The 16,180-nt window shown below is 49.8% G+C and overlaps 1 protein-coding gene across 1 annotated transcript in view; it reads right to left on the bottom strand.

The window, feature by feature from the left end:
* FCRL5 (Fc receptor like 5) overlaps window positions 1-16,180 on the bottom strand; it is a gene marked incomplete at its 3' end in the record, with an annotated part of 34,365 nt that overhangs the window by 10,497 nt on the left and 7,688 nt on the right. Inside the window, exons 2-9 of the mRNA XM_081025249.1 lie at window positions 15,616-15,636; window positions 14,161-14,415; window positions 12,936-13,190; window positions 12,412-12,696; window positions 10,677-10,946; window positions 9,887-10,165; window positions 6,902-7,180; window positions 2,304-2,582 (exon numbers count right to left, since the gene is read on the bottom strand). Coding sequence (XP_080881375.1) covers window positions 2,304-2,582; window positions 6,902-7,180; window positions 9,887-10,165; window positions 10,677-10,946; window positions 12,412-12,696; window positions 12,936-13,190; window positions 14,161-14,415; window positions 15,616-15,636 — 1,923 coding nt within the window. The remainder of the gene's footprint in view (window positions 1-2,303; window positions 2,583-6,901; window positions 7,181-9,886; window positions 10,166-10,676; window positions 10,947-12,411; window positions 12,697-12,935; window positions 13,191-14,160; window positions 14,416-15,615; window positions 15,637-16,180) is intronic.

The raw sequence follows: 16,180 nt of genomic DNA, 5'->3' as shown, positions 1-16,180 counted from the left end.
CAAAAATTGAATTGAAACACTGATGATTGACATGAAAAGGCCCTGAGGTGGGAGCTTTTGTGTTACTACAACAAGATGGCGGCAGCACTAAGACAAGGGCCCGAAGCGAGCCATGAAGTAGGAGCTGGGGAGCTAGCGGGGCTTCACGAGCCATGGCAAGCACTGAGCCCCCTTCACGGAGCAATGGGAAGCCTGCAGGTGTGTCTGAACGGGGGTGTGAGACAATCAAATCTGTCTTATTATACCATTCGGATTTCAGCGTGTGGATGGCCTGTACTGGGGCAGAGGCGGAGTAGGGATGGGTCACAAGTGGAGTGCAGAGGTGGCCTTGTAGCAACGGACACGATGGCAGGTTTGACTAGGACAGTGGCTGTGGAGACCGGAAGCAAAGAGCCAAGGAATACTTGGGAAGTAAAATCAACAGGACCTAGAGATTAACTGGCTGTGGAGAGCGCGGGAGGGAGAGGCGGAGGAAGATTCCTGGGTTTGTGCCTCTATACCTGGGTGGACCGTTGTGTCTGTCACGAGGTAGGGACCCCCGGAGGAGGAACAAGTCTGGGGGGAATGTCAGGAGCTCAGTGTCACAGCCGCTCAGGTCCGTGAGCTTCTGAGATGGGAGTGCAGCTATGGCAGGTGCAGGTACTCAGGTGGAGCGTCTCCTCTGAAGACAGAAGTCGAGGAATCGTTTCTAGATTATGTGCCCAGGACCATCCACAGCAGGGAAGTAGGTAAGAAAAGAGGGTGACGTAGGACAAAGTCATGGGACACACCAAGCTTTAAAGTTCATCTGTAAAAGGAGGAATCAGTAAGGAGGCTGAGAAGGAGTGGCCAGAGAGGAGAAAACCAGGCAGGGAGCCGTCACCGAAGACCTGGACGGTGTCCAGGAGGAAGAAACGGTGAACAACATGGGCCAGTTCTGACAGATCGGGCACGATGAGGACAGGACCATGGCCACTGGCTTTCAAGTCATGGAGGTCATTGGGGACTTCCGTGAGGGCCATTTTCATGGAAAGTTCATCAGAAAACAGAGGATTAGAACCCTGTGGATAACAAGGGATGGAGACAGTCTGTGTTGCTGACTCTTCTTAGAAGTTTAGCCACAAGAGAGAAGTGGCCGGAGGCATACATGGGACCAAGTGAGGGTTCTTCTCAGGCGTGGGAGAGACGTAGCATGTTGGATGTCAATAGAAAGGATCCTACAGAGAGAGAGAGAGAGATGTGGGATGATGCACGAGAGAGAGGGAGAGACAGACAGACAGACAGAGACACAGAGAGAGGGAGAGAGAGAGAGAGAGAGAGAGAGAGAGAGAGAGAGAGAGAGAGAGAGAGAGAGAGAGAGAGAGAGACAGAACCAGATGAAACGGAGAGGTCAGATGGAAACTGTCAACTGTCACCTGTCACAGGGAGCAGAGTGCTCTCCCTCAGATCTTAGGAAGAGGAAGGTTGAGTTAGATGGATACAGAGAGAGACACTGAGACTCAAGGGTGACATTGTCAGGGAGGAATAGGGTGTTAGTGAACTGGGGGTTCTGTTGAGGAATGAGAACAACAATGACTGGAGGCGTTGAAGAAGCATGAAAAAGCACAGGAGACTGTGGTCAGATAGCTGGCGTGGTGTGGGCATGTGAGAGTGGGTGGCTTGTGTACAGAGGGTGACAGCCTATGGGCTGACTGGGTCATCGTGTGGACGTTAGAGTCACGGCATGATGGCAGAATAGGGAAGAGAGGAAGGCTGTGAGTGAGGGGGCCACAGCTGCATGGAATGTGGGCACCACTCGGTCAGCCCATGACAGGGCCAGGTGCCAGTGAGCATGGGAACTAAATGGGAAAGGGGCCATGGAAGGGGTGAGCATGCTGAGAAGTCTTTTAACAAGAGTTCTGGGTCAGGACCGAGCTGCTTTGGGACAGGGGCAGGGGAGCAGGAGAGAAATTCAGAGTCAGTGACAGCATGAGTTGGCCTTTCCTGCCAAACAGAGGAAACCCCAACTAAGTATCTTCTGAGGTGAGACACGCGGAACTTTTTAATTCCCTTCCCTGTTGATCACGGTTGACCACAATGCAGCTTGTGTTTTGATCACAATGGCTGCAGTGTTGCTACCTGGAAACGCATAGCAAGCAAAGGGAAGGCACAAGTTCCTGAAAATGTAGAAGCCAGAAGAATTCCCAGACGGAAGCTGTGTCGGCAGCAGGCTGACCGTGATGTGACAAAGCCAATGGCCTTGTGGAACCTCCAGTCGCAGCTGCTGGAGAAGGCGGGGAGGTGGTCTGTCCCTCGTTATGCTGTAGTTGGAAGGGCCAACTCACCTGTGACACTGAGTGGGACCACCTCACTGCGCTGGGCCCCCAGCCCATTGTCGGCCTCACAGGAGTAGTTTCCGGAATGTTCTGCAGTCAGGGACAGGTTGAAGGACACTCCTCTTCCAGAGGGGGCCGAGCTGTTCCCCAGGGTGACACCATCGCGATAAAAGCGGTACAAGATTGGGGGAGAGCCTGTCTGGGCCTCACAGTGCAGCTCCACCGTGTCCCCCACCAGGGCCGGGGCCCCGGGCGCCCTGAGGGTGAGGACGGGCCGAGACGCTGGAACTGAAGGCAAAAATGAGTTAAATAATACCAGTATCTTTTTCTTTTTTTTAACAGCTCCTCATAAAAAAGGAAATCCTACAGAGTTACATAAAGTAAAAATTAAAGGTTTTCCCATTTTCTTTATTTTTATATTCCCGAGATTACCAGTGGCGAGTACTTGGGACGCTTTCTAGATCTTTTCCATGTATAAGCATGCACATACATCCCACGTGCACACACACATGCACACACACCCCACGTGCACACACATGCACACACACCCACGTGCACACACACATGCACACACCCCACGTGCACACACACATGCACACCCCCCACGTGCGCACACACACGCACACACCCACATGTGTGCACACACATGTACCCACACCCCGCGTGCACACACACATGCACCCACACCCTACGTGCGCACACACATGCACACACCCCACATGCGCACACACATGCACACACACCCCACGCATGGGATCAAACACACACACCACCTCACATGCCAGATCCACACCTTGATTTCCCCCTTAGCCACATACATTGGCATCTCTCTGTTATGACTGTCTCAATCACTTATAAAAATCACCATTGAGGTATAATTTACACACAATAAAATGAGACTCTTTTAAGTTTACAATTTGATAGTTTGGGGTAAATATTGCTTGATTGTTTTAACAACCATAAACCATTTTCTTGCATGGATTTACCATAATACATTTAAGCAATTCCCCATTAATGGATGTTTAGGTTGTTACCTTCTAATTTCCAATAATGCTACATTAAATAATTACATACATATATATACACACACACACGCACACATATATATATCCAGTATATATACATCCGGTATACATATGGATGACATATACATATTTAACACATTTGTCCATGCACTTCGTAGGATAAATTCTTAGATGTGGAATTTCTGGGATGAGGGATACGGGCATTTCAAATAATGATATGTAATATTCATTGTTATTCAAAAAGTTTGGGCCAGTTTACACCTGCACTGATGTGGTAAACTTTCTGTTTCCTCACTCTCTGACTGATTATAATCATACCAATGCAGGCGTTCGTTTTATTTGTTCTCTTTTCTGAGTCTTAAACTGAACAGTTCACTTATCTTATCCTTTGTGACCCTGTGGAGTACTAGTTGATTTCTCATGGACTGCCAATGAACGACCGTCCACCAGTGATAAGTTGCTGTCTGTAAAGTAGTCAGAAATGATTTACAAAAGAGTTTTCCTGAAGTGAGGAAAATGCCTGTGGATTTACATATCCAGGTTTTCTTCAGGAAAACTTTTATTACATCTTTGAGCTTTGTCTTTCTCTTCAGTTTGGTTTTTGAACGTAGAGATACTTAATTATCAACATGTGGGGGTCTCATTGTCTGAGCTCCTTTTTTGAAATATTTTTTTGTTTTGCTTCTATTTCTGCATCTTTCCAATTTCCTCTCTATGTTTTTTCCCCCCTCAAACCAATTTCCCATTCAATTAACAGTTTTCAGAAGTATACATTCTATTCTTACTGCTTTAAATTTGGATTTCATCTCTAAAATAGCTTTGTGATTTTCTTTGTTTTTTTTCTCCTGAGTTCTGCTAGGTAACTTTTTTTTTTTTTAATGTCTTCTGTTATCTTATCTCTTCTTCGACTCCTGTAAATTCCTTTTTGTACTCCCCCACTCCTGAATTCATATTTTCTTTAATTTTGTTAAGTATATCCAGACAAACTTGGCAATCTTTTTTGTTCCCTAAAGTAATACTTTGTCTTAAAAATATCATGTATTCTTTCTTTTCCTTTTATAATCTTAAATGCACCAATACAAAGCTTATCACGTTGGACTTTTTTTTGGCTTATATCCTTCAATGAACGAAGTTAAATTCAGTTTTGTATTTGCTCGAGAATGCTGTGTGTGTGTGTGTGTCTGTGTGTGTGTGTCTCAGTGACACGGGGCTGTTGATAGATTCCAAATGGCATTATCTCATCAGAACACATTCCCACAACATCTGCCTGTGTTTCTTGTTGGGGGCACTTCTCCCCCACAGGTAGGTTACTCTGCCAGGGAGTCTGCATGGTTCAGAGAGAAGCTTCTCAGCTCTCGAACAAATTGTTGGCCATCATGGAGTTCCCTCATCATAGTCCAGGGACATCCACAGATGCAAAGACCAGTGTTCTCTCCCTGCTCTTCGCTCTCTCATCTCACCTCACAGACTTCGTTGAATCATGAAGGCTGACTGAGGACCTACTTTGTGCCAGACACCCAGTGGGCACAGGGACTGTCATGGAGACCAAAGCTGATGAGGTTTCATTCTTGTGAAACTAACAGTCTGATATTGAGGGAGAGAGACAAGAAACAGGAAATAAAGAGGTTTTGGGTCTTGCTAACTTTGAGAACAAAATAAAACATGATACTGGGATAGAGGACGTCCTAGGGCTTGGGGCTTTCCTGGATAGACTGGGTTTTGGCTTTGGAGTCTGGAGCCCAGAAAACTTAAATTTCTTAAATAATGTCTTTCCTCAACACTGTATATTGGGGGAATGTCTTCCTCTGATCATTCTTGATTCCAGAACCCGAAACGAGAACGATGAAAGTGCAAGACAGCCTTCAAACCCGTATGTCCTCAAATGAGACTGTAATACTAGGAGCTCTGCACGGACTCGTGTCCCTAAGGCCACGGGCGGTTCCAGCAACTCTCCTAGTTGACGATTCTGACCAGACCACACTCCCAGTCCCAGTCCCACTCTGACTAATTCCTGCTCCCTAACTGTCCCCTGGGAGGGTGAGGAGGCTGTCACGGTGGCGCGCCCTCTTGCTTTGCCTGGTAAAGAAGCCCAGCTCTATGGCCCTCACGGGCTCCCTGGTCGCCTTCCGTGGGGCCTTGGCAAGTGCTGCTCAGCCTCCGGGTCACGTCACTTCTTCCAGAGCTTACTGAACACCTGGCTCTGTTCCAACGCAAGCTACAGAATTCCGGGGCCAGAAGGGATCGTAATTACTGTCTTATCTCATTTTCAATATAAGGTGAAAAAAGTTTACCCAAATTCTGGACTAGGCATTTTCATAGCCAGAGCTAGAATTCAGGTTTCTGACCTGTATACGTCAGACACCCATGGCAAGGTGTTTTCCACGTACCCTGGCTCTTTCTAGGAACCCCAGAGTGCCTGCCGCACACAGTTCCTTAAAGGAGTATTTTCTTAAACACAGTCATTACATGTTGTGCTGTCCCAAGGGATCCTGCTGTCTTGGCCACGGTGTGTTGGGTCATGGCTTTAAGAACAACCCATTACAGACTTCCCAGTGACCTAGGAGACGGCCTCGAGGCCAGGCCGCACAACTAGTCAGATGGGCTCCAACCACTGCTTGGGCAGCTGGAGCAGAAGCCAGAACACAGAGCAAGAAGTCACCCCCAGAAGCTGTGCTATGGATCTGGGTAGGTATGCTGGCCTGGCTTTCTCACTCTCTGGGTATCCCACAAAACTTCACCCCGGGGACACCTGGGGGGCTCGTTTTCTTGTCATGTAAAGTGGTCTGATGCAGCAGACTCAGAATTTTTCTACCATACTTCTGCTTTACTGAAAAGAAAACCAGATTTCCACTTTCTACTAAACAAAATCCAAGTGTAAACAGAAGCAATTTCACCCCAAAATGACACTTGGGTAACCATGAGTTTACAGCTATGATTCGTATACTTTTATGAACGTACGTCATACTTCAAAAAAGACTTAGATAGTATTAAAACTATAATACAATACAGTGATGCTGACTTTAATGGACTAAGGTGAGGGGGGTCACAGAAAGCCCAGAAAACTGAGGAGCTGGTTTCTAAAAGCCCGCCCCTCCTTCCCTCTCTTCCTCCTTCTCTCCCTCCCTCCTTCCCTCTCTCCCTCCTTCCCTCCTTCCTGCTTTCCCCCTTCAGACTCTTCAAACACACTGGGAGAGCTTGCCCTGCTTGGGAACCCCTTGGAGAAGGTAAGTTTTTGGCTACTACTGGTTCCTATGACTATGCTTGCAGCTAAGTTTGTGTGTGTTCCTGGGGAAACGTCTCATGCGTCTCTGCATTGAATTAAGAGAAACTGGCATCGGTACTGAACTTGCAGAGCATAAGAAGGTAATCTGAGAAAATGCATTCATTTGGTAAAAGCTTGGCATGTATTGTAGGGGTCTGCTGAGCCAGTGCTGGGTGAGGCTGAGGCCCACAGAGAAAGCGTTCTGGGAGCAGTGAGCCAAGAGGGACACCAGGGTCACTGGGCTAGAAAACGGGAAGGTCCATACAGACTGCTGAAGGGGCTGCTGTGAGTGGGCTTTGGGACAACGGTGGATGACTTACCCATGACAGACAGGGTCACGGCCGCACTGCGCTGGGGGCCCAGGCCATTGTCGGCTGTGCAGTAGTAGTTCCCAGAACGCTCCACAGTCAGAGGAAAGCGCAAGAAACCTGCTCTCCGTGAAGCGAGTTTTATCTCCTTGAGCAAGGTATCCTCATGAAAAAACTGATACAGGATCGGGAGTGAACCTCTTTGGTCCTCACAGCGAAGTGTCACCTCATCTCCCTCAGGAGTCCGGGACCCTGGAGGCATGTGGGTCAGGACAGGAGGAGACGCGGGAACTGAGGGAGAGAAACAACCGGTCAGCAGTTGCTTGTGCCCCTTCCTGCAGGTGGTCAGTGCCACGTCCAGTCTCACCTGCACCGGGAGCCCGGCAGCCTCCAGGGCTGTTGTCACCGCTCACTCCCGTCCCCTACGCTGGCCATTTCGGCCTTTTCTTTCCCTATCTGACGCCTAGGCCCTTAGCCCGTCCTCCTCCTCTGTCTTCCTTGCAGGTCCCTCAGCTCCATGGGCCAGAGGAAGTGACACTGCTCTCAGCAGAGAAGCCCTTCATTTTGCTGCGACCAGGTGGCGTCTTTCCTTTCATCAGCCCCCTGCCCCTCCCCTCCGCCAGTGACCCTGGAACAGTTGACACTTGCCCAACCAAGGACGGTCCCCTCTGAGTCACCCCTCAGGTGACTCTGAGCTCACCTGCCTCTGTCCTGGATGTAAATTTGCTGCCTCTACTGGCTTCTTCCAAACACTATTTATATGGTTCACTCCTCTCCATGTTAGAAAAACAACAGGACAAAACAAATGCGCCCTGTCTGCACTGAATGTCTCGCCTCTTTTCTGCAGACAGACTTCCAGAGGAAGGGGCCCGCTTTTATCGTCTCCATTTCTTTATCTGACACTCTTTTGTTTTTGTCCATTCAACCCCTTCTTTATCCCCTCTAACCTACTAGTCATTTTCTCACATTATGATGATAAAAATAATATTACAAAGTTAAATAGGGCTTTTGACCCCGTGTCCATTGTGTGTGCATTTGTCACATATAATCTGCAAGCAGCGTATGCGGACGCAAATATAACGATCAAAACCATCTGCGGGGCAGGTCCTATTATGGTCCCTGTTTTACAGAAGACAGTAAAAGGGCACAAAGTAGCAAGAGGTGAGGCGGCAGTCAGACCCAGGTATTCTGGCTCGCGTTTGTTTTCTTGGGGCTTTGTGGCTAGAGCAGGGGTGGGACTCAGGGCTTATCTTTTGCCATCTCTCAGCTCTGCTTTATCTAACTGCCCCTTAGTTTTTGCCTGAGGCCATCTCTTCCCTAGGTTTCTAAGGAACATACATTCCCCAGCCACAGCCCTCAGTGTCCCTTCTCCTGATTGGGGGCTGGCTTTGGGGTTCTGCCTTCTAGGGCCCTCCCCTCTATTCTTGGCAGCACCCCAGACTGGCTCTTCTAACATCCCTTCTTCACTGTGCCGCTGGAGTGTTGTCCCCAATATTAAAACCCTTCACGGAGTCCGGATTACCCTTTAGAATAAAGCCCAAGCCCTTACCGTGGCTTCTAAGGCCTGGTGACCCGGCCCCGACCCTTCCGCCCATTTCACTGGACGCTGCAGTCAACACAACTGACCTCCTCCCAGTTCCTTGAACTTTGTCTCCTTCTCTCACCAGTTTCTTAGCATGTGCCTCTATGAGGGACACAGCCTCCTTCTTCCTCTTCCAACCCCTTCCCTCTTTTTCCAGAAAGGTCCCCAGTCATCCTGACGACTCAAGTTACACCGAGAGCTCTCCTGAGAAACTGGCTCTCATCTCCCAACTCTGACTGGGGCTCTGTCCCATTTGCCCCCATAGGCCCCAGACGCTTAGGTCCCGAGTGGTGTGGGCCCTCCTGACCTTCCACAGCGGCTCTCAGGCCCCAGGAACTGTGTGCACGCGGCCCGCTGCTCTAGCCTGGTGTTCCTCAGCTGTCACCCTGTGCTTAGGTGTCAGTACTCTCTGGCACCTAGTACAGCACACATACTGTAACCACTGACTGGGTGAAAAAATGAGTAGGATTTACACCTCTCTGATGGCATGGATGGTGCTGTCGCCCCTCCAATTTCCTCAGGACGTCAGCTGCACAGCTTCTCTGTCTCTTTCACTTGTCCTCTCACGCCACGGACCCCATCCTTTTCTTTATAATCTATTGCACAACTATTGTGGGAAGGGTTGGATTCTGGCTAGTCCCCAGCCTGGTTCTGCTGTTTACAGAAGAGGAAACCGAGGCCACTTCCGGGACCAGCCAGGACAACCGACTCACACTGTCTCCCGAGGACTGGGCCTGGGCTTTGCCCATGGACAGCCCAGAGCTGAGATTCAGGCTCGGCAGAAACGTTTTAACTTCCTGTGCATCTTCAACAATGACGTCTGGGGCCTGCCAGGCAGGACGCCACGCCAGCGGGGTGAGGTCACGTCCACCAACGTGTTACCCCTTACCTGCTGCAGCCTCCAACCTGGGCCTCTGTCACACCACTGCCTGACCAGCTCTAGAAGTGCTCACTCAAGGGGGACCTCTTCGGAGTAACTCGGCCACTGCTATCTGCCTCTGCACCTCACGTGGTTTTCTAACCGGTTCAGGATCAACGTCTGAGAGTGAAGGGTCAAGGGACACCTCTGTGGTCCTGGGGACCGATGTGTGGCCACTGAGAACAACTGAATGAATGAAAGCCAGGCATCAGGGGGTTCACAGTTCAAGTAGCGAGACAGACAAAGCAGTTAGCTCCTGACAGGCTGGGCGTCAGGAGAGAGAAAGCTGCTGTGCACCTGGCAGGGGCCCGATGGCACCTGCGCTGCACAGGAAGGGAGCTCACGAGGGCCGACCGCCGAGTCCCGAGCCAGGAAGCAGGGGAGGATTCCAGGCTGGCCCCAGGAGGAAGAGGAGGAGGAAACTGGAAGGTGGAGCCCATTTCTGGAGGGGCTGGTGAAGCGGCAGAGCTGGCGGACTGGCAGCCCCTCGTCTTACCATGCACTGACAGGGTCACGGCCGCACTGCGCTGGGGGCCCAGGCCATTGTCGGCTGTGCAGTAGTAGTTCCCAGAACTCTCCACAGTCAGAGGAAAGCGCAAGAAACCTGCTCTCCGTGAAGCGAGTTTTATCTCCTTGAGCAAGGTATCCTCATGAAAAAACTGATACAGGATCGGGAGTGAACCTCTTTGGTCCTCACAGCGAAGTGTCACCTCATCTCCCTCAGGAGTCCGGGACCCTGGAGGCATGCGGGTCAGGACAGGAGGAGACGCGGGAACTGAGGGAGAGAAAAAACTGGTCAGCAGTTGCTTGTACCTCTTCCTGCAGGTGGTCAGTGCCACGTCCAGTCTCACCTGCACCGGGAGCCCGGCAGCCTCCAGGGCTGTTGTCACCAGCTCATTGCCGTCCCCTACGCTGGTCTTTTTTTTTTTTTTTTGTCTGTTTCTGAGCAGATCACAACCCTTGCTGTCTCTCCTTTTCAGGTGACTCACTCTCATTTTGCAGAGGAAATAAAACTCTCAGGGAAGAAGACCTTTATTTTGCTGCCACCAGACCCGTGTTCTCCCTGGTCCCTTCACTCTGCCTTCTTACCTGTGACCTGCCCATCACCCGAAGTCTTCTTGTCAGTTCCTGCTCTATTTCCCCCTTCACTGGGTTGACCTCAGGGCTCTGCCTCTGACCTTTCTTCTTTCCAGACTCACGTCCTCTCCCAGGACCCCGTACCCTGTCCCTGGCAGTCTTCCCTGAGCTCGATAACCCCTCCCTCAGAGGGTGTCTGACAGACGCACCTCTCACATGGATGGTGACTTCCGTGCTGCGAATGGAGTTGGCGACACAGTAGTACTTGCCAGCATCACTGCTTTTTACCGTGGAGATCCTGAGTTCTGCTTCCCAGGAAAGTGAAATTTCTGTTGCTACACGCAGTTTGGGTCCTCTGTACCAGGTGACACTGATGGGCCTTGGGATTCCTCGTACTGAGCAGACGAGGACCAGCTCCTGACCTTCAAACACCGACCCCTGGGGTGGGCGAGTGTGTATTTGGACGCTGGGAACAGCTCCTGAATGAATGAAAATGACACATGGGGCTGTTGGCAGCGGGGGGCTAATGGCTAGAGAAGGGTCACAGTATGGGTGGGGCTAAGTCGCTGAGCATCTGCAGTGGGATTGACCTGTTCCATGGAAAGAGGGGGCATGGTGGACAGACTGGGCCCTCCACAGCTCCGGACACCTTCTGCTCCCTAACGATCTGTGCAACCCCTGGTCCAAGGGACAGAGGTGACCCTGCCTCTCTTCCCCTTGTGTCCTGCCCACCCTCCTGGCACAGCACGTGCCAGTCATTCTGGGCACCACACAGGGCCCAGCAGGGGCATTGCTTGGGGGAAGTGGCGGAGGTGGTGAAGGGGCAGGGAGACCTGGCTTGTGAGCTGCTCTACCTGGAGCTGCAGGTGCTGCAGGGCCCAGCCGAAAACCACTCACTGGCATTACAATAAGCTTGCCCTGGAGCAGGCACTTCTGTCTTGTCCCCTCTAGCCTGTCAGACAGTCAGAGGAGGCAGACCCAGGACAGTGGGAAAATCTGTGATGAGTGGTCCAGAGCCCAGGTGGGCATGGTTTTGCAGTGAGGATTATTTGGGGCCGAGCCTGTGGGAGCCATCCTGGGGGTCTTGAAGAAGAAGGGAAACTACCTGAGCAGACAGGGAGTTGGGCCGGAAGTTGGGGTTCCACTAGTTATTCCGGGGGGTCCTGTGCTAGAAATTACTGAGTTGCAACTATGGGATAACTCCCTCCCCACCTTCTCTAAACTGTCCCTTCTTAAACTGGTGACCTAAGAAACACAAGTTACCTGTGACGAGCACAGAAGGTTAATAATGCATTCTAGGCAGTTTAGAAGAAACAGTCATAGAACCAGTTCTTTTTCGCCCAGGGAGGGCAGTGAGTTTGTGGATAATGCCACCCTTTCACTCCGCCCTCACTGGGGAAAGCATGTACCACAGACTATGTACCCATCCCTAACGCTCAAATAGGTTTCCCGTGACACGGGTCAAAGTTAACCAGAGGAGGCTTTTGGCGACTGGGTGCCGGTCATGCTGAGACGTGGGGAAAAGTAACAGTGGGTACAACGCCATGCCAGGGCAAGTTGGGATGGTTTATTCTCCAAACATTTTCCTTTGGTTTTCTTGTTCTTAAGGGCTCTGCTGCAGGCAGCCAGCATGCTAGAGTCTGCCCATCTGGCGGAGCAGAGCTCACCCAGCCCACTCAGCTTATGCTCACAGGCCCAGCAGGGGGACGTGTTGTCAAGGAAGGGAGACTTTAGAGGGAAAAGAAAGAGCTGTGTCCTATGGCACTGAAAGAGAAAATGCACCTGTCACTCTCTTATGGACTTTCTTGGCTCTAAGTTCATCTAAGATGCCCACAGAGTTGGGGTTTATCCCCTCCTACAGCTCCGTTCCCACAGGTAAGGAGAGGCACTGCCCGCTCTGCCCAGCCCCAGCCCTGGAAGATCTCAGAGCCCCCAGACACTCACTCCGCACACGTATGTAAGACCTCAGGCTTTTCTTCACGACACTGAGAGTCACCGTCTGAGCCTGGCACCAGTAAGACTCTGTGTCTTCACTCCACATGGCCGGGATCTGGAGCTCCGGGGAGCTGCTGCAGCCTGAGCCCAGGGCCTGGCCTTCTCTGAAGAAGCAGAACTGGAGCTGGACATCTGACCTCTGTGGAGGGAGCCGGGTCTCACAGGTCAGGTTCACTGGGCTCCCCTCGGGGGGCTGGGATGGGCTGGCTGTCAGCCGAGGATGTGGAAACAGCTCTAGAGAGAAGGATCACAATAGTCCCCAGAGAAGTGAGGCTGGACTGCTCTGGAGGAAAACGGAATTCACCCTCTGAACTGTGAGCTTACCTACCCAGGCAGGACAGACCTGGTACCGCTTTGCCCCGTGTCCCTGGCAGAACCGCACCCGAGGTCCTGGGGACCCGCCACACCCTGCCTGGGCCCCAACCCCAGGGACCCTTGTGAAGAACCCGTTTCGGAAATCATGCGGGCTTTACCTTGCACTTGGATTTCCACTGTGTTTGACACAACAGAACAACAACTTTCCTTATCCGCCTTGCAGTGGTACTGGCCATTGTCCCTTAGCGTCGCCCCATGAACGCGGAAGTCAGAGCCGTCACGGAGGGGCGCCTGGGCCTCCCGGTTCTTGTACATGATGGTGTTTTTCAGGGCTGATTCCGGCCTTCTGAGGCATCGCAGAACCATGGTATCTCCTTCAAACACGGAAAGTGGAGCCTGAAGGATCAGGAGAGCTGCAGGAAACACAGGTCGCCGTTTGTTTCACCCCACTGTGTTTCCCTGCTTCTCATCATTATCCCACGTAAGTTTTATAGGCATGGGGGCTGGGGAAGAGGACTTAAAATAATTGTCATTTTCTTTTTTTCTGATTTGAAAGTGAACACATAATGCCTTGTGAAAATTGGGAAAGCAGAAATATACACCAAAACCTCCTGTCGTCTCACCACCCAGGTTGTGGCACACATTTTTTTCAGTTCTCTTTTCCCTGTGCCTGTATGTGCGAGTTTGTGCTCTTTTCTTTTCCTTTTTTTTTTCATGAAACTGGAATAGTATTTCTCTATTTGATAACTTGCTTTCCCTTAGTATGCTTTTCTACGTCATCAGTATCATTACTGGACCTGGTTTTCAATACTCACAGTTTTCCTTCAATAGCAGAAATGTAATTTATTTAATGAGTTTTCTTTCCTAGAACATTTAAGGTCTTTTAACTCTGGGCAAGTATATCTAAGACTGCTTCAGTAGGTAAATTCTTAAGAGGGGAATTGTCAGGTCCAAGAGAGTAAGCATTTTCTTTGCTTCTTGCCCTACGCAGCTTTCTCTTTCACTAAATTAAAGAACATTATTACCAGAAAGCTACTGCTTCATATCCAAAACAGGTGGTTTTAGGACAAAAAGGAAATCTCCCTCTCTTTCTCTCTCTCTCCCTCTCCCTCTCTGTCTCTGCCCCCCTCTTTCATCTATCTATAAATATGAACAATCCTTATTATGCTCTTTATTCCAAGTCAATTTTATTGGCTTAAAACTATACATAGATTCAGAAACCATTCACATAAACTGCTTCTCAAATTTCCTGTTACCAAGCAGCTTGTAAGAAATACAAATTCCAGGGTCCTATTGCTATACATTTTGATTCAGGGAATAGAGGGTAGTTCCCGGGTCACTCTGTGAATTCTACAGTTTTTATTTCTTTCCCTTTTTTCTCACCTTGAGAAAATATCAAGTGCACAGAGCCACTTAGAGATGAGGCATTGTGCTGGCATTGGTACTTTCCAGTGTCCTGAACCACAAGGGTGTTTGCTGGGGTCACGCTGGATGTTTGGCTCCCTTGATTCTGATAGAACCATGTTGTTTCTCGTGGTGAGTTGATGGGAAATCCATTACAAGTCAGAAGCACACTCTCTCCTTGGAAGGTAGTGGTCCATGGAGGTTGGAGGGAAATCACAGGTTTGGGGGCAGTTGCTGAGGAGAAAAGAGAAAAAGAGTCGGAGGTGAAGTTGCCTGCAGTTCCCACTACAGGGGTTTCTGAGGCGCAGACTGGAGGACCTGTCTTTGGAGAATTCCTAAGAAACACCCCTGAGGAGGTCACGGATCACTCAGGGCTGCATGTCAGTCCCAGGGTTCACCTCTCCGAGTGGAGAATGATTGCTAATGAGAAAAATGACTTAAAGCGGGAAATGCCATCAGGATTCCCTGCCAGATGTCAGTGGGGAAAATGGCTGGCTCACCTGTTCCAGAAGCGGAACTTAGGAAGCCCCTGCCACTTCACCATGTTCAAAAACTCCTGAAAACTTCCCTAGGAATTGCTGAAATCACATTTTACACTTTCTTAACAGGACAAATCACATTAAGATTTCAGCTTAGAGAAAAGCTTGCCTGACACCTTCATTGAATAGATGATACCCAGAAAATGCCCAGAAAAATCCCACCATAGGTAGTTGTAGCAGAGTATGGAATAGACTAGTCATTCCCTGGGCTCCAGAGGTCACCTCGACAAAGACGCAGCCGTGGGGCAGCTGCTCTGGGCCAAGGGGCGAGGCTGTAGAGAGGTCTTGCTTTTCAAGGGCCCTCTCAGGTCCAAGACACTGTGACCGCAGCAATGACAGTAAGTGCAGAGCTAAGAAAATGTACGACACAGACGTGTCTTCTTCTCCAGTTTTTCCCTTTTCTGTGTTCTTATTTTTTTTTCCACTTAAGGCCTAGTTGTTGGGCGTTCTTCTGCTCTCCACACATTTCCCGGAGGATTTTACTCCTAAAACTGTAGAGAGTGTGACACGCCTGCTGGTATCTCCACAGTGTGGTGTTTTCAGAGGACTGTTTATAGCTTGCTGATTGGAGAACACCCTGCCCTAAACCCTGCACTTTTGCCATGAAGTTGAAGCTGTCTTGCATGGTTAACTAAAAGTAACTTTAATTTGCAATAAAGATGAGCAGAAGGCCCAGCGAAGGCCGGAAGCTGCTTGTGCATTTGCTACTGCTTACGTGGAGGGTCAGAGGATGGCTACGCCCATAGATCAGGTGACACTTTCATATCCCCTCCAGCCTCGGCAAGAAGAACAAGAGAGATTAGGGGTCCTTAGGCAGCTATAGCACATGTTTCCTATTTTTTTGGGAGACATTCTTATCCAGAGACAATGAGGTGAAAAAGCAAGGAGAACTCACCAAATTGTCCACTGACAGAAGCTGCAAAAAAAATAAAGAGACAGAGATGAGCACAGAGCGTGAATTCTTTGGCTTTTCAAAGGTGATACCGGCTTTTCCCCCATCATTTAGTATTTCTGTTATTTAAAAAAAATATTTTAAAAATTTAACAGTCATTTATCAAATGTCTATTTATATACTAAGCATTGTGCTTGGTCCTCTAAGATGAATAAAAAATTGCTTCTGCCAGCAAGAAGTTGATTTGTGAGGGAATCAGAAACATGAAGCAAAGTAATGTAATTATAATACAGGGTATTAAGTGACATAATGACACACACCGGGTTACACTGAGGGCAGAAGGGCTACCCATCACAGTGTACAGGACATGTGTGTGTAAGTATGTGGTGAAGAGGGTAGGTGGGTAATGAGAGGCAACTGAAGGAAGTTACACTTGAGAAAAGTGTGTGAGAACGTAGGAGTTGGCCAAGCAGAGGGGTGTGTCTGTGTGTGGTAGGAGACACTGGGGGAGGGTAATCAAGGCAGAAAGGCCACAGGAGTGAAGCAATTTCACTGGTGTTCAGGAGCC

This window comes from Rhinolophus hipposideros (genome assembly GCF_964194185.1).
Source record: "Rhinolophus hipposideros genome assembly, chromosome: 19".
NCBI classification, from domain to species: domain Eukaryota; kingdom Metazoa; phylum Chordata; class Mammalia; order Chiroptera; family Rhinolophidae; genus Rhinolophus; species Rhinolophus hipposideros.
The sequence above is the reverse complement of the archived record's forward strand: the minus strand, read 5'-3'. Positions and strand labels throughout refer to the sequence as shown.